At 38.4% G+C, this 21774-nt stretch overlaps 1 protein-coding gene across 1 annotated transcript in view; it reads left to right on the top strand.

Moving 5' to 3' along the window:
• Positions 1–4978: 4978 nt before the first annotated feature.
• Positions 4979–21774, top strand: part of stmA (Protein EFR3 homolog stmA) — a 150015-nt gene continuing 133219 nt past the window's right edge. The window contains exons 1-4 of the mRNA XM_067150356.2: positions 4979–5121; positions 7557–7633; positions 7714–7841; positions 15290–15440. Coding sequence (XP_067006457.1) covers positions 5112–5121; positions 7557–7633; positions 7714–7841; positions 15290–15440 — 366 coding nt within the window. The 5' untranslated portion in view covers positions 4979–5111. The remainder of the gene's footprint in view (positions 5122–7556; positions 7634–7713; positions 7842–15289; positions 15441–21774) is intronic.

Raw genomic sequence — 21774 nt, 5'->3', positions numbered from 1 at the left:
TGAAAGTTTGCGGAGTGTTGGATCCTGTGCCCTAGACAAAGACTTCCCAATACAGAATGTCCGTAAAGGAAAGTTGACAGTATTCTCACCTTTTGGTAGTCCATTTCATTGAAGGAGTGGATATAATATGGATGTGAAAATATTTCAGTGCTTGGGACTCAACAAAACGTTGTGAAGTTTTTAGTTTATTTTCTATCTGTTTTTTTTTCCTTTAAGCTTCTCCATTAAAAGTGTGAGATTTCCCAACTTTTTGCAGTGATATTTTGAGAGAAACAACGAGGGTCTGGTATTATCATCTCTGATTATCCTGGTGCCTTATACATCCACTGAAGTAGCTGGCTGTTACAATGATAGAAACTGATGGTGCCATATCATGGGCAATATGTGAAATAAATGAATGCAATCTTTGACTGGAGAACTGACCAATGACTTGGGAATTTTTCGTTTTACAGTTCACAGCATTGTCCGTGGAGTGAAGTCCACTTTCGCTTCATTTCCACTCACCATACGCTTAGAGCGCTCATGAACACAATGTGCGCTCCATCCAACTTACAATCCCATAATACTGCAGTCTGTCTTAAAAAGCGTGAAATCATATTAACTGGCGGATATTAATATTAATCGATATTGTTATATTTACATCGATGGAACATTATCGACAGAATGTTCCAATATTTCATAACACTTTTCTAAATATTGACAGTAAATTAAATAATAATAATAATAATAATAATAATAATAATAATAATAATAATAATAATAATAATAATAATAATAATAATAATAATAATAATAATAATAATAATAATGGCGTGTGGCCTCCGGAGATGCCTGGTGCAGGTCTTTTGATCTGACGCCGTGTAGGCGACGTGCGCGTCTGTGAGGATGGAGCCCTATCTTAGATGAAATCTAATGATGAAAACGTCACAAACACCCAGCCCCCGAGCCATAGGAATTAATTAATGGAAGTTAAAATCCCCGACCCGACCGGGAATCGAACCCGGGACACCTTAAACCAAAGGCCAGCATGCTAACCGTTTAGCCTTGGAGCCGGGCAGTAAATTAAATGATTTAGCAATATCGTTGCCTACGTTATAATACAAGGCCTGGAAATAGAGCCCGTAAAACGCTATCGAAGAGGTCACACTGAAGTTCAATGCCGGGCCGCTAGGATCGCTTTCTTGCCCCCTGTCTAACAGGTTCGCGCCTTTAAACGTGTGTATTAACTGAGTTGGTTGTGAATATATTATGTGTTCGTCTGATGTTAAGCATTCGCAATTCCAGTCATGGTTTATTCACGAGAAATTAAAAGGTAGTGGAATTTCGTTTCACAAGTTTCCAGTGAATGTTCAATGTTCGAAACCTTATACAAAGGAAATATTACGCATGGGATACGACTTCCAGCTGATGGCATTAGGCCTCTGTTCCTAAGTTTTGAACCGAGTTACGTCATAAGAATCTAGCGATCCCAAAATTTGTCACTGGACTTTTTTGTAAACAATGCTGCCGTGACCAGCGATCATTTGAGAGGCCTCTTCAAACTCAGAAATCTTAAATTAGGAAACCAACCAGGAAAATAATTTGCCCAACAAATTTGGAGAAAATGAATGTAGCAAGAGCTAAAAATATTGTATTTTCCCCTGAAAAAAAAAACTCTGGTTTGAAAAGTAGATTTATGGAGGTGGTTTGTCCCGTGAGCATTAAATACAGTTTAAAATAAATAATTTGTTTTATGGAGCATTTTATGAAATTGTTCGATGCGCATGACGTCTGCAACACCTCACATGGGACATATTCCAGGAATGAGAACAAACGAGCATCTTTTAACCGGGCGAGTTGGTCGTGCGGTTTAGGGGCGCGTGGCTGTGAGCTAGCATCCGGGAGATAGTGGGTTCGAATCCCACTGTCGGCAGCCCTGGTTTTCCGTGGTTTCCCATTTTCACACCAGTCAAATGCTGGGGCTGTACCTTAATTAAGGCCACGGCCGCTTCCTTCCAACTCCTAGGCCTTTCCTATCCCATCGTCGCCATATGATCTATCTGTGTCGGTGCGACGTAAAACCACTAGCAAAAAAAAAACGCCAAGCGGAATACAATGACGTTATGGTTCGTGTGGCAACAGAACAAACAGACTGTAAAGGCTGTTTAGAACATATCTCTTCTCCAACTACTCAAAGTCCAACATTGTGTCTTATTCCTTTTCAAGATCGATGAGCCCTCATATACCAAAAATCATCGTCTGTGGCACTTCTGCAGTGAACGACGGAATTTGTCACCTTCGCTACGCAGTACTTAAGCCGAAGAGAGTTACTAAAAGGTGTACGTATTTTTTTTTTTTTTTTTTTTTCGGAAGTCATGTTCAACAGTGAAATTAAGTGTAGAAAGTGTAAAGACGACAAACCACCTCTTTTCCTACTGTGAACATTTCTGAGGCTTCTATTAGACAACATTGCTTCGAGCCACTCAAGTAGAAGAGAGAAAGTTTTGAAACTTGATAAGAAGCCCCTCAAAAGGAAAGTTTTAAAACTTCAATGACATATCCAAGCCAATGCAGCACCGCTCTATAAATAAAGTACTGTCAATACTCGCAAAAACATTCATTTTTTATTTAAGATATAATTTACTTACTGACATATACGGCCATGCGAATACAAGGGAGCGAGAATGCGATCCTAGCGGCTGAATGGTGAACTAGGATGCCACCCGTTTCCATGAGTGCATTTCAAGGTCTTGTATTATAGGGTAGGCAACGGGTAGAATATAGTAAATATCGACGGGAAAATTCATTTGAATTCGAAAATATCTACAGTAAATTGTATACTTTCACCTGCTTTGTAAATAACGACGTTTCTTAGGGTTACTTCATTGTATGAATTATAAGCTACCTTTAGAATCACTGTGACGTATTTACTCCCACAACTACACATGCAAACCTGCGAAGAGTTAAACATATACTATGTACGTATGTATGTATGTATGTATGTATGTGCAGTCCGTCAGCGATGCCGCTGGTGGGATCCTCAACAGCTCTGCCATCAGCTCTCATAGATGGCCTGGGCATCACTGAAGAGGCGTATTAGGGAAATGAGGAATGAGGTAGTTTCCCGTTGCTTTCCTCACCGAGCCAGAGTTGCTATTACGTATCAGTCTGCCAAGCCCACTGAAATGCATACACCAACCGACCCTATGAGCAACATTTTCACACCATTCATAGCATAGAGACAGATCTATGAAAGTAACAAAATTGCTCTAGCCTTTACCAGAAGACATAGTGCACACATACACCTAGCCCCCGTGCCAGGGAAGTTAACCAATTAAGGTTAAAATTCCTGACCCTACCGGGAATCGAACCCGGAACCCTGTGACCAAAGGCCAGCTAACCATTTATGTAGGATACCGCTACTGTATTCTATGATGCCGTAATATTGTAATTGGGCAACGGGTTATCCAAAGGGTACGGACGACGGGCACATAACTATGAGAATATCCTTCACATCCTTTAGGTGGCTGAAAGCTGATCTTTTCATTTCATCTCACGCCTACTTCAAAATCGAGCGGGGGGAAGAGGTAACATGTTAATAGTGTAAATGTGAAATTTGTTTGTTCACTTGTATCATATATTATTATTATTATTATTATTGTTATTATTATTATTATTGCTAGTGGCTCTGCGTCGCACCGACACAGATAGATCTTATGGCGACGATGGGATAGGAAAGGCTTAGGAGTTGAAAGGAAGCGGCCGTGGCCTTAATTAAGGTACAGCCCCAGCATTTGCCTGGTGTGAAAATGGGGAAACCACTGAAAACCATCTTCAGGGTTGCCGACAGTGGGGTTCGAACCCACTATCTCCCGGATGCAAGCTCACAGCCGCGAGCCCCTAACCGCACGGCCAACTCGCCCGGTCATATATTATTAAACATGTTAGGAGGTAAAACACACATTAATTTAGCTCAAAAATCTACTACTGGTACCGTATACAATTATTGTGTTTGAAGAACTGATTCCACACCAGTACACAATTCAATTCTCCTATCAAATAATTAGTCTTGACGAAACTGCGAGAACTTTAATCATTACTTTCTCTCTGATTCTTAAAAAAACATAAATCACAAGCAACTCAATCTGCCGGTGCTCATATTTGGTGACGTTAGTGTGCTTTTGATGAAATCGATTTTAGTCAACCTATCCAGGCACGGCTACATTGGTTACGGTTTACTGAAAAACATTCTTACAACCAGTGTTTCTGAGGAGTCTATCGATTGCATTTTTTATTTAGCAGTAATTTCCAATGTTGTGGCGGGCGAAAGTGTCGAGCATCACGATTTCTTTCTCGGCTGGACGGCTATGTTCTTGAGGGATGTTTGTAAAAAGGGTAGTAGGATGCTGTGGGGGAGGGAAGCCTCAGCCGTGATGCGGGTTGCCCTGAAACCCGTAGGGGCAGATTTAGAAGCAAGCTTTAGTGAAGACAATATTATCAGTAAACGGTTCAGTTGCTCAAGAGAAATACCTGTATTCCGAGATGTTGTCAGCATGTTGCGTGAAGTTGTTCCTGTTGTTAATGTTGATAAAGATAGAAGTAATTATGTTGTGGATGAATCTAGGTCATTCCATGATGTGACCTGTTGACCTTTTTCATAGATTAACCGTGAAAATTAAATGTAGCGATCGTCTTCCACATAAATATCGTTCTCTCGTTCGATTATTGATTTGTTAATATTGTTAAAATAATATTATAATGGCTTTTGTGAAGTGTTGTTTTGATTCAGAACTTCCAGACGTGGTGGAGTCTGTCATTCAAAAATGTACCGACCCAGGATGTAAGTTATTTGCTTGTCAGGGAAATGTAACATGTTCTGATTAAATTAATGTGTGCATTAATTTGAATTTATTCACGCATAGAGTGTCATTTGTTGTTGTTCTCAATATTGGTAGGTTGGTAATTCTGACAGCTGGTTAGGGCTGGTCATAGCATGACAGGACAGCTCCGTCAGCTGCAGCCTAAGCCTAGGCGCCAGCTGGTCGGGGAAAAGTTGTCAGAAACTTTGAAGTCTTTATAATTAAATAATTCATGTTTTAGTTTAGACAAGTATCATTCATTTTGTCTACAAAATGAGTTGGAGTAAGTTTCAACTGTTTACTAATATTTATTTTTAATTTAGGTTTGAAAATAGGGAAGGATCACTGTTAAATGAATTCTGACACACCTGTAAGATAGATTTAAACGTGAAATTAAATATTGGCCAAGGAAGAATGCGTATAAAACAATGTAAGACGAATAAGATGAAGAAAAGGCGCTGAGAAAATGGACAGAATAGAAATAACAATCTATGTAGTTCCACAAATAATTAAATTTCCAATAAACTACTGTAGTCAGCATTTCAAGATTACATGTATTTATTAATATGAATAGAATTGTGCAAAATACTGATAGTACTACTATGAATCATCCGAAGACACTTCCGTTAATAGAACATTCAGTAATTTTCGTACAAATTTCAGAATAAGGTTGAATACAGTATAATTGTTTTAGTCTATGTCTTAAAGACTGCATATCTTAGCTAAGGAAAAAGTGAGATGGTGATTTTTATAAGGCATACTGCCTTGAAATTAGAGGAAGGTCTGATAGTACATTTTGCTTTCTTGTCAACCTGCATAATTCATTTGTAATGATTTGACAATTTACATGACCTATCTGTGTTGGTGCAACCTAAAGCAACTTGCAAAAATATTTGGAATTTTATGACTCTTGAGCCATTTTAAGTCTGATCAGGGAGAATGTACTGTATTTACTCACCTATATTTCGCCCTTTCCTTCCCCTCCCCTTCGTGAAAATTCAAGTTCAGAAATCAGGATCAAGAAATTGATTAAAATTACTTTTACTAGGTTCCCCATTCCTTATGGCATCAACTTCACTTTCATCCAGATTATAGGCAATTCCAGTTTTGATGAAAGTTTTTATGACTACATCTGCCAGGATCTTGTTCTATATTGTGGTACTGAAACTGCAGACAGCTCAACAGTAAAAGGTGGTATTGCTACCATATAGACCTGTGTACTTGCCTGCTAGGGATATTTTTCAATTATGCTGAAACAAATTGCCAACAAGCAGAACCTCCCCACTGTTAATCTTGACCTCCAAAATGTGCTGGTTCTGTTTGTGTGCAGTGCAATTGCCTCTCTCATCAGCTTATTGGAAGTTATTTACTTGATAACTCAGATTCTGTGGTAACTACTACTATTTCGTTGAAGCAGAAAGGTATACAGTACAGTAGAGTCTCGATAATCTGAGGTAATTGTGGGGGGAGGTACCTCAGATTTGGAAAAACTCTGACTACATGGAGCAACACAGGGTAAATCGTGAAACATGAAAAATATCAGCAACGATTGAAAGTAAGGTCCTGTATTCTCATTTCTTACAGTGGTCCTTAATTGACTTCTGTTTCTGAATGTTGCATCATTTCTGTACAGCAGTGTCATGTCATCACTTGAAAAGTAGAGTACAGGGGGGTGGGGGGAGTTTCCTCTGGTTGTTGTTTTACGTCGTCGTAGTGCAGCCTCCTACGCATGAGACATGAGACTCCTCGTCAGGAGACATACTTGACGCTGTCTCTCTTAAAACTTCTTCCTCACTATCTTCTGTTGATTCATTCAACATTTCAGTGATTGATGCGTTTGATTCTTCATCCATTCTGTAACTTTGATTTCACTAGCATCTTTACATCTGGGTATCTGTGAGATTCGACCTGACAAGTTTAGTATGTCATCTTCATTGCCATAAATTTTCTTCCATGATTTTGTGAGTGCCTCTGGCTTCACTTTGTCCCATGATTCTGCTAACCTATACACTGTCCCTCATGCTTATCTTCTTGAGGAAGTTTGTGATGTTTTCCCCACGTTCCGTTATTTAGAGGAGTGAATGTAGCAGGCGGTGCCTTACTTTTTTTTTAAGACATTCCTAAACGCCCTGATCCATAGGTTGTATCAAATGTGTTATATTAGGGGGCAAAAATAAAGCATGAATTCCATCGCATGCTAGTTCCTGTTCATCTGTATATGAACCTGCATTGTCCAGCAATAAAACTGCTTTAATAGGCAGACCCTTCTTTTTCAAAAATATTAGTTTCAGGCATAACAACATATGTGCACGATCTCAGATGGGAGGCACAGTACGTTAACATGGTGGAAATAAGCAGGGAATGAAATGCTGTAGAAAACTAGTTTCAAATCTGCGAAAAAGAAAAATTCAAGTAATGCTCAGATTTTACGAAGCCTCTGATTTCTGAGATTCAGATTTGTGAAGCTCTACTGTATTCCCATTATTCTCTTTTCCTCAGAATCTGGTAATTCATATTTCTGTTTTTGGAATTTTATGGTTTCCTTTCTTGTTTGGCACCATAACTATTCCTGTACCAATTCCAAAGAATTTATTGAAAATCCATCTATAAATTGCATGGCAATGAGGGACAAATTGGAACACACATATTCTAAGTGCAATGAGATAGAATCCACTCTGTATTAAATTGATCTTATATCAAATGTATGGAATGTTGCAGGTTGTTGTGGATGCTGTTCTGCATTGCGACCCCGTTACAAACGTCTCGTGGACAATATCTTTCCTGTCATTCCTCAGGTGAGTGCCTCTTATTGTGTGTGGATTTGTGAGGCTGCCAGCAGTTACAGATGACTCACTGTGTGTGTGTGTATGTACAGGATGGGTTGGTCAAGAACAACATGGAAAAGCTCACTTTCTACTCCCTGTCATCGCCGGAGAAGCTTGACCGCATTGGAGAGTACCTGTTTCAGCGGGCCAGCAGAGATATTAGTCGGAGGCGAACAGGGCAAGTAGAGCAGAAATCATATTGAAATATTATATGTAATAGCATAAATCACATCTTTGACTAGTTGAGCAACAATGGTAGGCTTTTCATGCATCTGTGCTTGCTACAGAATGATTCTTGGTTGGATTCTCAAGTCTTTTGGTTGTTTCTTGTTTTTCATATATTAGCGAATTATTCATATGATCTCTCTTTAATAAGAACAAAGAACCAGTTGGAAAATTATACAGTTCAGTGCAGATATTTTTTCTCCTTTTCTGTCCTATATAGTCGGCTTAGTGTGTTCAGTCTGGCTATGGTACACAGTTAGCATTCGTTTACATGAAAGGCAACTCTGCATTTTAGGCTAGTTTGTAAATTTAAATAATGGAGCGCTGCCGCACCTAACAATGTACAACTAGTTCTTAAGGTCAAGAGTTGGCATCACTGTGAATTGCACGATCACAACCATCACAAGAAGTCACCATGAAAGAAACAAATGCCAGTGCAATCACACCTAGATGTCTGTGCTAAAAAACTGCTGCATTATCTTAACTTTTGCTGTTGAATACATTATTTCATTGGTTGTTTATGAATATTCCATGAAATGAACCTTTATCAAAATGCAATGAACTCATTCCATTGGCTATTGACCCAACAATGTAACTGCTACACATATATGCTGAAGCCTCAGAAAACTCTAAATAACATGCTAAAGGGATGAAAGTGCAAGGACAGAACCTTTTGTTAAAGCGCCTAACCCCTTCCGAATGTGTGAACAGACAGATCCATCAAAGGAAGGGATTGAGTTAAACATAATGTACTATTTATTCAGTAAGGACTCAGTTATGACTTGTTTCACATGACTTATGGCAGTTGTATTCAGTCCATTGTATTGTATCATCATTTTAAAGTTTGCTCAGAATTCAAGAAATATGTCATCTATGTTATGCAGGCAACACTTTACCATCAATAGGGAATTGAAAGACCAGTTTTTAGTCCAGAAAGTAGCCAGATTCTCTGTAACAATAGGTATAACTTCAAAGTAACGTGATCAAGAAGTTTCTGCAGACAACATATTATTTTCACTCTGAAATCATACCCAAGCCTTGCTCTTATTGGTCACAAAAGATAGCCTGTCTGCAATCCTTTAACCAGACACTTATTATTGATTCTCCTCAATTCTAGACACACTATGTTTAATGTTCTGCAGTCAAGCAAAGAAAAATTATATTTATTGAAGTTTTTTGTTGTAATATTGATTTGGTATATAGACACAGTAAAGTCTTGGATTGTGAGTATAATTTGTTATGTAAACATGCTTGTAATCCAAAGCGCTCTTAAATCAAAGCAGATTTTTCTATAAGAAATAATTGAAACATAGGTGATTTGTTCCACAACTCAAAAATATGTATTGATATAAAATGATTAATACAAAATATAAAATAAGACATACAAAAAACAAATTAACCTGCACTTTTACAGTACCTTAGAATAGTATCTTAACTGGTGTGAAGGGGACAAATGAGATGAGGAGAAGGGTTACTGTATTACACAACTTTCACTATAGTGGAATTACGAGCTGCTCGACTAAGTGGTATGTTATATGTTATGAGTCTCATTATGATAGCCGTATTGGAGTACAGAATGTAAAAGTTTCAAACAAATTTATTAAAAAAACCACCATTCCAGTACTTTACAATCTTTAAGTTTAAGATACAAATATTGCATATATGTTAAAATGGGGCATGTTTCGCTTAGGCTTTGTAAGCATCTTCAGCCATACTTAATATACCATACAGCACGTTTCCATACACACACCATTTTTGCCTTAAGGAGCACGTTTGGTAGCACCATATTCTAATACAAAACATTATACTATTTACTTCTTGAGCGCGAGTAGTTATGCGATATTTAAAGGAAAATATTTTCAATTTTTTATCACATATTTTAAAGTTTTTCAGCACATAAAAAATAAATATTTTTCACATTTTTAGCACACAAAAATCCGCTCCCTAGTAATTATTGATACTATGACGAATGTTCACCTGTTGTTAATATAGGTTGAAACTATTTTTCAACAGTGTAACTGTCAATCTAAACTACAAATTTGAAAATGCAGTAAATATGTTTGTATTGGACCTATTAAATAATCACTATTAGTGACAATGATAAAAAGATGGAATTAGGATTACCCAGCTTAAAGAAATTACAAGCTAAAAGATGTTTGTACATGGGGAAAAACATGTGTATTTACTTTGTTCACAACTTTTACAACATATTATTAAAATTCCTTACATTTAATGAACTGCAAACTTGAAAAAGGATACAGAGTCAAGGAAGTACGAAGGTAATCCCAAAAATAAGGTCTCCTATTTTTTTATAAACACAGAACTCTGTTCGTGTGGCTGTTGGTGTTTCCCGCGCTCGCGTATAAACGTGTGCACGCTGCACTGAGGCACTCAGTCTTGGCTTGGCAGCTTGGGAGAATGGAGCTCCCATTGGATGTTACTGCCAAGTGCGAAGCTATTCGGTTTTTTAACGCAAAAGGTACTGAATCAATTGAAATCTATTGCCGATTGGTGGAAGTGTATGGTGAGTCGTGCATGGATGTCAAATGTTCGTAAGCGGTGTAGAGAGTTTGCAGCCGGTTGGACTGAAATTAACGACGAATAAAGGAGCGGGAGACCGTCAATTTCCGTCGACAGTCATGAAGGTTGAGCAAATCATGCGTGAAGATCTGCGGATCACCTTGGATGATCTCTGCACTTTGGTTCCTGAGGTTTCTCGAAGCGCCGCTCACAGAATTTTAATGGAAAAGTTGAAATACCGGAAGGTGTGCGCAAGATGGGTGCCATGCATGCTGAGTGAAGACCACATGCAGCAACGAGTTGATTCTTCCCACGCATTTCTTCAACACTTTGCAGCCGAACAGGACAACTTTTTGGACTCAGTTGTCGTGGGTGACGAAACCTGGACGTTCCACTTTACACCCGAGACCAAGCAACAATCGCGCCAGTGGCGGCATCCCATTTCGCCAAAGCTGCAGAAATTAAAGCAAACATAGTCTGCCGGTAAAGTCATGACATCTGTGTTTTGGGATCAAAAAGGGGTATTGTTGGTCGACTTTATGCCCGCTGGGACCACAATTAACGCTGACAGGTACTGTGAGACCCTAAAAAAAAAAAATTAAAAAAAAACTCAAACGGGCAATTCAAAACCGGAGAAGAGGAATGTTGAGCATGGGCGTAAACAGTCTCCATGACAACGCTCGCCCGCATGTCGCCCGTCAAACCGTCGCTCTCCTGCAACAGTTTCAGTGGAGTATCATGTGTCCTAACGGGGGGAGGGGGGTGGGGGGGGCGGGGGAAATGATGGTGTAGCACAACAGCAGACCTTGTACAACAGGAACAGTGCTAGGTTAGAAAGACATCAGTCATCATAGGAGAGAGAGATTTATTAAAGAAATAAAACATCCGTCCTCCAGTGAGGGTGACCATTTGGATCCGGAATACAGTTTCAATTTCAGTGGAGTTTAAAAATATCAAGAAATGAAGATTTAATCGTTGAAGCTGTTATCTTCTTTTTTTCCCCGGGGTTAGTGGGGGAGAAATGTCAATCACGTTTTCAGGTACAGATGGAAGTGAATGATTTGCAGAGAGTCCCTCAGTATCTGTATTACTATTTTTTCTAACTTGCAGAATGGAACTTTCAAGTTTTGTAGGAAGTTCGATGTCTGACTAGGGAGGGCTCCTCTTGCTCCGAATAGAAGGCCTCTGACAATCCACCGATCGATAGGTATTTTATACTTAGATGAAAGGAAAGGCAAGCATGGAATATAAATAGCTTGCTTTTCTAGGTCCACATCCCGAGCCTGATCCAGGTCCCTTTCAAAGCGAATGGTGGGATCTAAGACCATCGCTTTCATGTCCTCTCTGTTGATGGCTACGATGTCCGCCCTCCGGTTAGAGTCATCGGTAGAGACGCAGTGAACCTCCTCGTGCACGTCCCATCCACGCTGTCTCAAGCCTTGAGCAATCAACGATCTTACACGGTGGTGGCGGTGGTTGCGCATTAGTTCAGTGCTCCGGCAGAATCCCAGCACATGTCCAAGGGTTTCTGTCTCGTTGCAGCCATTTTGGCGGAAACGGGTTGTGTTGAATGACCTACCGGGAACCGACCTGACTGCGGTGAGGTTGCATGTCATCTTAACTGCATTCATGTATTCAGAGGAGGACAGAGGTGATTTATGAGTCATCCAGGAGTTTGCTTTCGGGCAGTCTGCTGCTGTTACTACTACTACTACTACTACATTAATGGATATTTTTAAAGTTAATTGGTTTTCCAGCATCATTCTTGCATGTTTACTTAGATAAGTTTTTTTATATTGTAACACCCATAAACATCCAACCACAGTTTCTGTGGTATAAGACGTCATCTAATGGTAAATCATTGAGTTTTGTTGGTGGTGGTGATTGCTCTTTTGAGTGACCAGATACTGAGATAATCAAAGTTGAACTTATTTTGGTTAATTATTCTAATATGTTGGTTTGTACATAAGGATTTGAAGTTCTGATTTTAATTCAGATTATGGGTCCTCAGATAAGTGCTGTGCCATATTTTTTTAATATTTTGTCAGTACCTCCTGTACTGGGACCGATTTTGATCCCACTAAATGATCTTTGTACATTATTGTGATCTGCTGTTTGCATTTTACATGGTACATAGTTGAAAAGTTTTGAAACAGTGGAAAAATGCAGAGAAAAGTCTTGATCAGTAGGAAGCTGAAAATCATGGCTAAGAAGTGATATGGATGTAGAAACTGTAACTGGAGTGTTTATTGTAGAGATGCAATAAATTTGGTGGGTGGGGGAGTATTCATTTTGGTGGAAGAAGAATTTGTAAGCTATGAAAAAGTTCAGTATGAGGAACATGAAATTCTAGGTGTAAGGCTCATCCAAAGAGAGACAGCTGAATGTTTTAGGGGTATACAGACCTGGAAAGGGTGATGCTGATACTAACAAAGAATTATTTGATACATATTCCTGTTTCATTATACACTGCACACCATACTTTTCATCTCCATAATTTTCTTTGCAGTACAATACATACAACAGTCTTCTCAAAGTTTTTTGGTTTAAATTTGTGGCATTTGTTAAAACTAGCTTGAATGTGAAGAATCAGCTCCCTACATCTACGGATGTGAGAGGACACTACTTGAATTCGGGAGTGAGTGTAGGTGTTAAACATTCTAGTAGATTCACATTATCAGTGCCAGCCAAATATTTGTTTATAGCTACATGTCATAGCCCGGATCTCGTGTAAGGACATCACATATTTTGTTTGCAGGCCGAGTCTGAGATTTCCTGGGATACCTTCCATTTCATGCTTCACATTCTCCATAATGCCCAGCAAATCACTAAGACTCAATCCACGTGTTTCTAGTTTCTTGATTGATTCTGGTATGATTTGGAAGAGTGTCTTGATAAGTGTTAGTTCCCTTTGAACCGTTTCATTGCCAAAAGACTTCTTCTTGTTTCCGAATTTGGTCGCCTATGGACCACATTGAACTTAAGGCTTTCTCTTCTTCTTCTCCCAGAACCTCTTCATCCTTTCACTTCTGATCTTCCTTTCTTTCTCAGATATGACCAGTTTGGGTCTACATTTTGGTGGTTTCTCCTGGAATGTTTTGATGTTGTCCACTCAGCTTCTAAATTCTTTTCTGTTGTGAACCATATCCACTGTAAGTCCGCTTTCTATTGCATCTCTTTTTACCTCTTCCACCCACTTCGTCGAAGCTTTCAGTCCAGTGATGTACTCAAATATTTTCTTAGTTAGCCGTTTCTCATCCATTCTTTCTAGATGCCCATAGAACTTTAGCCTTCGCTTTCGCATGGTGACAGTGATTTTTTTGGTGTATTTGTAGAGGTCATCATTTTTTCTATTCCCCCACTCCCCATCAGCATTTTTTTCTGTGGTCCTAAAATTTTCCTTAAGATTCTCCTCTCCTTTTTTTCGAGATCTTGAAGCTCAGCCTTTTTATTCATTGTCAGGCTCTCTGAAGCGTAGAGACTCTCTGGCTTTATCACTGTGCTGAAGTGTCTAAGATTCGCCTTGCTCTTTTGTTGTATCTGTTCTGGGTTAACCTGTAAGCCAATTCTAGTTTTCTAATTCTTGCCCTATTCGCCTATTTATCCAATCCATCAGGTTCTATCCATTCCCCTAGATATTTAAATTTCTCAGTTCTTTTTACAGTCCCATGCTTCACTTCTAAGTGTCTCTCCCCTTGATGTCCATATTCCATGTATTCCGTTTTCTCATATGATACTTTGAGACCCGTTTTCTCAGCGATCTCGTGTAGAGCATTCAGCATAATTTGGGCATTTTCTCGGTTGTGAGCCAAGAGTGCAAGATCATCCGCGAAAGCCAAACATTTAATTTCTAAGTTCTGTCCTTTCCTCCTTAAATGTATTCCCATTATTCCTTTCACTTCCAAGGCTTTTTCCCATGTTCTAATGATGTTTTATAAGAACAAGGTTAAAGAGAATTGGTGATAGGCAGTCCCCTTGTCTGACTCCTGTTTTTATTTCAAATGGTTCAGAAATTTCACCGAAGAATTTGACTTTTGAGAAAGTTTCTATCAGGGTTCGTTTTATTAACATTCTTGTTTCCTTGTCAATTCCGAATTCCTCTAGGACGTTAAACAGAGTCTGCCTGTCAATTGAATCATACGCTTTCTTAAAATCAACAAATATTACCACGGTGTTCTGGCTTCTCAAAGCTCTTATTCTAAGAATGCTCTTCAGGTTAAATATTTGTTCTGCGCATGATCTTCCTTTTCGAAAACCAGCTTGGTACTCACCAATGAGATGGTCTGCTTGTTCTTGTTCTTTTGTTGAAAACTTCATATGCACAATAAATCCAAAATTTGAAATGTATGCACTGATATCAAATATATGCAATATGTATATTTATGCACTATTAAACTTAATAATTCGTCCAATTTCACCTTCAAACGCACTTCCTTGTCGGTTTTTCAGGTCTGCACATCGGCAAACAAAATATGCATTTGAATACAAATCCGATGTCTGCTCATCACATATTCTAAAACACAATTGAAAATTAATGGCAATAAACTATCTCCTTTCCTAACCCTGTTTTAATCATTAATGGCTCAGATATTTCTTCTCTGAATTTTATATATAAATGATCAAGTAAAGAACTGGAATCACAGATAAGGCTTTTTGCAGATGGTGTTATACTGTATAGAGTAAAAAATAAGTTACAGTATTTTGAGCAACTGCAAAAAGACCTTGAGAGAGTTGAGATAGGCAGCTCACAATGGTATACTAATAAACTAAGTGAAAAATCAGTTTGTAAACCCCTAAAATAAATGATAGAGCATTATGAAAGCAGACTTCTTCAGCTTTTATTTTCTAAATGAAATTAAGATTAGTTCTGTGTTTGTACAGGTTAGTGGTGATAGCAATGGAAGCCATGGACCAACTCTTAGTAGCTTGTCACGCTCAGACTCTCAACTTGTTCGTCGAGAGCTTTCTCAAGATGATCCAAAAATTGTTGGAATCTACTGAGCCCCAGCTGCAGATCCTGGCTACTCAATCTGTAAGTCATACACCTTAGAAAAAGCAATCATATTAAAATTAGAAGTTAGAAAATATATCTGAACATTTATTTTGAAAGGAAAGGAAAAGGGGTATTTGAGAAAGACGTTTAAAGATTTATGCTACTGTTAAGGATGTGTTTCTGTTCAGGAAACCTCATGGAAATAATATTACATACTTGGGAATATACCTGGATTGCAGACTTACCTTTAAAATTATTTATTTATTCAGTGTTAACTGAAGAAATATATATGCTAATAATTGAGAAATATGCACTGAAGAAAAATACAGTACATACAGTGGTGATTCACCAACACAATTTTCCCTTATCCTGATGCAGTCAGGTTAGGGCAAATTTCATTCCCCACTGTTCTGTACTGCCTTTTGTAATTGATGCTAAGCTCTGTAAAGAGCAGTGTTGAAATAACTTATAACTGGATTGCAGACTTAAAAATTCATGATTTATTTATTTATTTATTTATTTATTTATTTATTTATTTATTTATTTATTTATTTATTTATTTATTTATTGTTAAATAAAATATATGCTAATAATAATTGAAGAATATGCACTGAAAAAGAATACAATGCATACAGTTGTAAATCACCACCACCACCACCATAGTTTTCCCTTATCCAGATGTGGTCGGGTCAGGGGGATTATTTGTGTATATGTGGCATTCATTCATTCATTCATTCATTCATTCATTCATTCACTTGGAAAATGCTGTGGTAGTGTTTCTGCAATAAATGTTCGGAAAAATTTGTACACTATTTCTGTAGCCTTTATTAATATATTAAACATTTATTAGACATTGTACTCGCTGGGCGAGTTGGCCGTGCGGTTAGGGACGCGCAGCTGTGAGCTTGCATGCGGGAGATAGTGGGTTCGAACCCCACTGTCGGCAGCCCTGAAGATGGTTTTCCGTGGTTTCCCTTTCCCATTTTCACACCAGGCAAAGCTCTGTCAAGGGCAGTGTTGAAATAACTTATAACTGGATTGCAGACTTATAATTAAAATTATTTATTTATTTATTTATTTATTTACTTATTTATTTATTTATTTATTTATTTATTTATTTATTTATTTATTTATTTATTTATTTATTTATTTATTTATTTATTTATTTATTTATTTATTTAATGTTAAATAAAATATATGCTAATAATAATTGAAGAGTATGCACTGAAAAAGAATACATAGCATACAGTTGTAATAGCCAAATAAAAAAAAAAAAAAAGACATTGTACTCTGTGATATAAAACTCTGCCTATTGTATGCTCTTGCTGATTTTCATATCCAGTTTTGAATTCTCCATTAATTCACTTTCTGCATACTTGAAGTGGTCTTCAACTTCAGTATCTTTTACTCCTCTTTTCATCGCTCTGTTTCCTTTTTTCTCCACATAACGTCTTGCTTTGCTTCACGCTAGTTTCTGTTCCACCAAGGTCGATAGCTGCAGTCGCTTAAGTGTGGCCAGTATCCAGTATTTGGGAGATAGTGGGTTCGAACCCCACTGTCGGCAGCCCTGAAAATGGTTTTCTGTGGTTTCCCATTTTCACACCAGGCAAATGCTGGGGCTGTACCTTAATTAAGACCATGGCCGCTTCCTCACCACACCTAGCCCTTCCCCATGCCATCGTCGCCATAATACCTATCTGTGTCGGTGCACGTAAAACAACTTAAAAAAAAAAGAAGTTCCTGTCTCCACATTATTGCATCAAGCTGTTCTTGACTTCTCTCCCAACCTTTCCTCAATCACAGTATCAGCAAATAGCATTGTTTTCTCTCTTATACCTCCATATTCTGCTTCTGCTGCCTTCAGCATCATCCTCAGTTTCTTGTGTTAGTTCAGTCTGAACTTCAAACCATCCTGCTTTGGGCACTTGGGTCTTGATAGGTCTGCATCATTTAAAATACAGTTTGGTCGGGCTGATTGGCTCAGACGGTTGAAGCGCTGGCCTTCTGACCCCCGACTTGGCAGGTTCGATCCTGGCTCAGTCAGGTGATATTGGAAGGTGCTCAAAGACGTCAGCCTCATGTCAGTAGATTTACTGGCACATAAAAGAACTCCTATGGGACAAATTCTGGCACCTCGGCGTCTCCAAAAACTGTAAAAGTAGTTGGTGGGACGTAAAGCAAATAACATTATTCATTATTAAAATACAGTACTGTGCTTCCATCATTTTTATTGTTTCTTTACCTTTCTGTAATCAGACTTTTCCAAATATTTGCTGTCGAAAGACTACCATAGCATTTTCTGGATGAATGAATTATTGCTGCATATATGCGAATAATCGCTGGGTTTTTCAAAATTTGACAAAATATTTTGATGTGGGTATTATTTGCATCAAGATTGGTACAGTGCTCCTGAAATACAGAAATCTGAAAGTCAGTGTTTCTGCCACAAGTGAGAAGCGTGCCCCATACACATCGCATCCTTTATATGGCATCAGTTTAAGTAGTAGCCTATGTTCAGAATGGCTGGCTTCAGTTCTCATTACAAGTCATTTACGGTTGAAGAAAAGCTCTACATTATTAAAAAGGCAAAGCAGATTGGTGATTGTACTGCAGGAAAAAAGTATGATGTAGACAAAAGTTGTGGTATCTGATTAGAGAAAAATACAGCTCTTATTGAACATAATGAGAGTAACCATTTGACATTTTGAGGAGAAAGAGCAAAGGGTCCAGAAATAAAAAATGGGATATGTGAATAGTGATTGAAAAGAGATGGTTTGGATGTACGGTCACTAGTTAAATGTGTTGGTTGAAAGTAATTGCAGCAGAGTTAACAATTGCGGGTTTTAAGGCTAACCATGGATGGGTTGTGTGTTTCAGAATGAAAAATGTTCAGTTTTTGTATGAAAACTAGCATTCAGCAATGTCTCCCAGCCAGTTGTGGAGGACAGATTGTGAATATCCAGATTTTCTATTGGTTTGCACCAGAGAAAATCATATTTGCTCTTGAGAGCTGGTAATGCAGACCAGATGTTAGTATATTTTGAATATTACAGTGCAACAAGTTGTTTCATAATTTTATAACTTACTATACTGTAGTATTTACAGTTTTCATTATACTGTAAATATTTAACAAAGCTATATGAATAAACATTTTTATCAAAATTTCTCTTTTGAAAATTAGGGTGCAGGGATTATTTGCATATACATTGGAAATAAATAAATAGCCTGGTTGAGTGGCTCATATGGTAGTGCTGGTCTTCTGACCCTGAGTTGGAATGTTCACAGATGTTCAAATACACCGCCTTATGTCTGTAGATTTTCTGCCACATAAAAGAACTCTTGTGAGCCAGAATTCCAGCCCTTAGATGGCTCAACATAAAAGTAGTGGGACATATAACCAATAATAATAATAATAATAATAATAATAATAATAATAATAATAATAATAATAATAATCATCATCATCATCGCACATTTCACGATACATAATACTCAGTCATCTACACTGGACACTCATGTAATGATCTTTTCCTCTGAGGTAAGGAGTGACTAACTCTTAGACCGATAAGTTGCTAACAAATAAATGATCGCAAACCACCCAGGCCAGTGGTCATTAGGAAGTAAAAAACCCACACAAATTATTATTATTAATACTATTACTGAAAGGAATACATTCCAGGTTGGGATGAAGCTTGTGGGGAATTATATAAAGAATTCTTGAAGGGAGGAGATCAAGAAATTACAGATGACCTGCTATATATTTTGGACGAAGCACGCTATGTCAGATGGACCCAGACTGTAGAGTCACTTAACTTCCAAACCTCTAGCAGAGAAGCATGGTCACTCTTGCACAAATTAGGAGGAGCTAAAAAGAAGGTGAGCCAACCCTGTGGTGTAGGTCTAGCATGCCTGCCTCTTGACCGGAGGCCCTGGATTCGATTCCTGGCCAGGTCAGGGATTTTTCTTTCGATCTGAGGGCTGGTTTGAGGTCCACTCAGCCTACGTGATTAGAATTGAGGAGCTTTCTGACGGTGAGATGGCAGTTCCGGTCTCAAAAGCCCAGGATAATGGCCGAGAGGATGCGTCGAGCTGACCATACGGCCCCTCGTAATCTGCAGGCCTTTGGGCTGAGCAGCGGTCGCTGGGCAGGCCAAAGCCGTTTCAAGGGCGTTAAGTGCCATGGGGTTTGGTTTGGTTTAGAAGAAGGTGAGGGAGAACAATCACATATCAGCCAATAAGGTTGCAGCACATATATTGTCTACATCTAGAGCACCAAGAGACAAACCCTTCACTCGGAAAATTAAACGTAAACTTAGTATCCTCAGAAAGAACATCACCAAACAATGAGAGTACTCAAACCCCTTCTCCACCTCTGAAATCATGGTCTCTCTGAAAGATGTAAAAGCCGGCAAATCTCCTGGAAGTGATTGTATACATCCAGAATTTCTCCTGCACTCTGGGAAGTACACAAGACAATGGTTAACAGAATTCTTCTCAGATATAATAGCAACAGGTACAGTTCCATACAAAATGAAGCAATTGAAAATCATTGCAATACTCAAACTGGGTAAACCACATGACCTTCCAAAGAATTATCATCCTATTATATTGCTGAGTGTCATCTATAAGCTTCTCAAAAGGCTGCTGTACAACAGAATTTGCCAAAAGGTTTTTGAGAATCTACCTGTTGTGAACAAGCTGGCTTCTGCCCAAACCGCAACTGCACTTCATAGAAGCAGGATATCAAATGAAGCAAAGAACATCAATTGCCTTTATAGACTTAAGTGCTGCATATGATACAGTTTGGAGACATGGGCTGCTGTATAAATTACTGCAGGTGATCCCATGCCAAAAAACAACACGACTAATTGACAAAATGTTTAATGAAGGAAATTTTACTGTAGTAATCGGAAACGATGTCAGCTCTCCGAAAACACTGAAAAATGGCTTCACCCTCTGCTTTTCAACCTGTAGTTATCTGACATGCCAGCAATAAAACCTAAAAAGTTCGGTTATGCAGATGATTGGGCCATCACTACTCAGAAGAGTACATTTGAAGTAACTGAACAAGTTCTAACTTCAGATTTGGATATGTTAGGCAAGTACTTTTCCCAGTGTAGACTGCAACCCAACCCAATTAAAACAGAAGTGGCCTGCTTCCATCTATCGAATAAATTTTCAAACAGAATTCTCAATGTGTACTTTGAGGGAACAGACTCCATCATAACATATGCCCTAAATATCTAGGGGTCATTTTGGACAGGACACTCTCTTACAAGGAACATCTTATGAAGGTAGCTGCGAAGTTAAGGAGCAGGAACAACCTCTTGCATAAACTGTGTGGTACTGGTTGGGAATCTTCAACAGACACACTAGAACTTCAGCGTTTGGGTTGGTTTATTTAGCTGCAGAATACTGCGCACAAGTGTGGGTAAACAGCGCTCACACACAGAAAGTAGACACGAAGTTGAATGAGACCATGTGTATTATTAGTGGGACCACAATCTATTCCCACTTACTGGCTACCCATTCTACGCTATATTCCACCACCTGATGCTAGAAGGAAGAGTGCTCTTGTACGAGAATATTAGAAGATCATGGATAATCCTCAGCTGCCTTTGTTAAACGATGTAGCTTATGCGGAGCAAAAATGGCTCAGATCAAGACACCCTGCTATTTCCGCAGCCAGAATTTTGTCAGAAGAGAAGTTCGACATTTGCCTCTCATGGAGCCAACATTGGCAACAACACTGCCCTGAACGATGTTGTAGCATGTCATGTATCCTGAAAAAACCGCCAGGATTTGATCAACCTTGTTCAGTGTAGACAGCCCTCAATCATATCCGCACTGGCCAAGGAATGTGTTTAGATGCTCTCCACAAGTGGGGAAAAGTCTTGTCACCAAAATGTGACTGGTGCTGAGAAACAGATAATTCATCTCTTAGTGACAGTGTGCCCAAACTATGCATATTTTGGGGACTTCAAGGAATTTTTAACAGTTACAACAGATGATGTATGCTACATAAAGAACTTGAATATTTGTATATAGATATATGTAGGAAGTTATACTTCAATAGCTGGAACTTTTATATAATTTGATGTATGTGGTAATGATAATTTAATGATTTTTTATGTGATATATGCTACTTACTAATTCACAAGTTATTGTATTGTTTCTTGATATGGTAAATTGTATCACTTATCAACATTTTCATTACAAAACCTGCCCTGAACTTCGAAAAGTTTTCTTGAAAACTTATAATTATTTACAATACATAACCTTCAGATACACAAGTAGTACCCTCCCATTTAATAGTATTTCGCTATCAGAGTTGTTTATATTGGCGTCTGCATGAACTACAGATGAAGCCTGT

The sequence above is a fragment of the Anabrus simplex genome, chromosome 6, assembly GCF_040414725.1.
Source record: "Anabrus simplex isolate iqAnaSimp1 chromosome 6, ASM4041472v1, whole genome shotgun sequence".
NCBI lineage: Eukaryota > Metazoa > Arthropoda > Insecta > Orthoptera > Tettigoniidae > Anabrus > Anabrus simplex.
The sequence above is the reverse complement of the archived record's forward strand: the minus strand, read 5'-3'. Positions and strand labels throughout refer to the sequence as shown.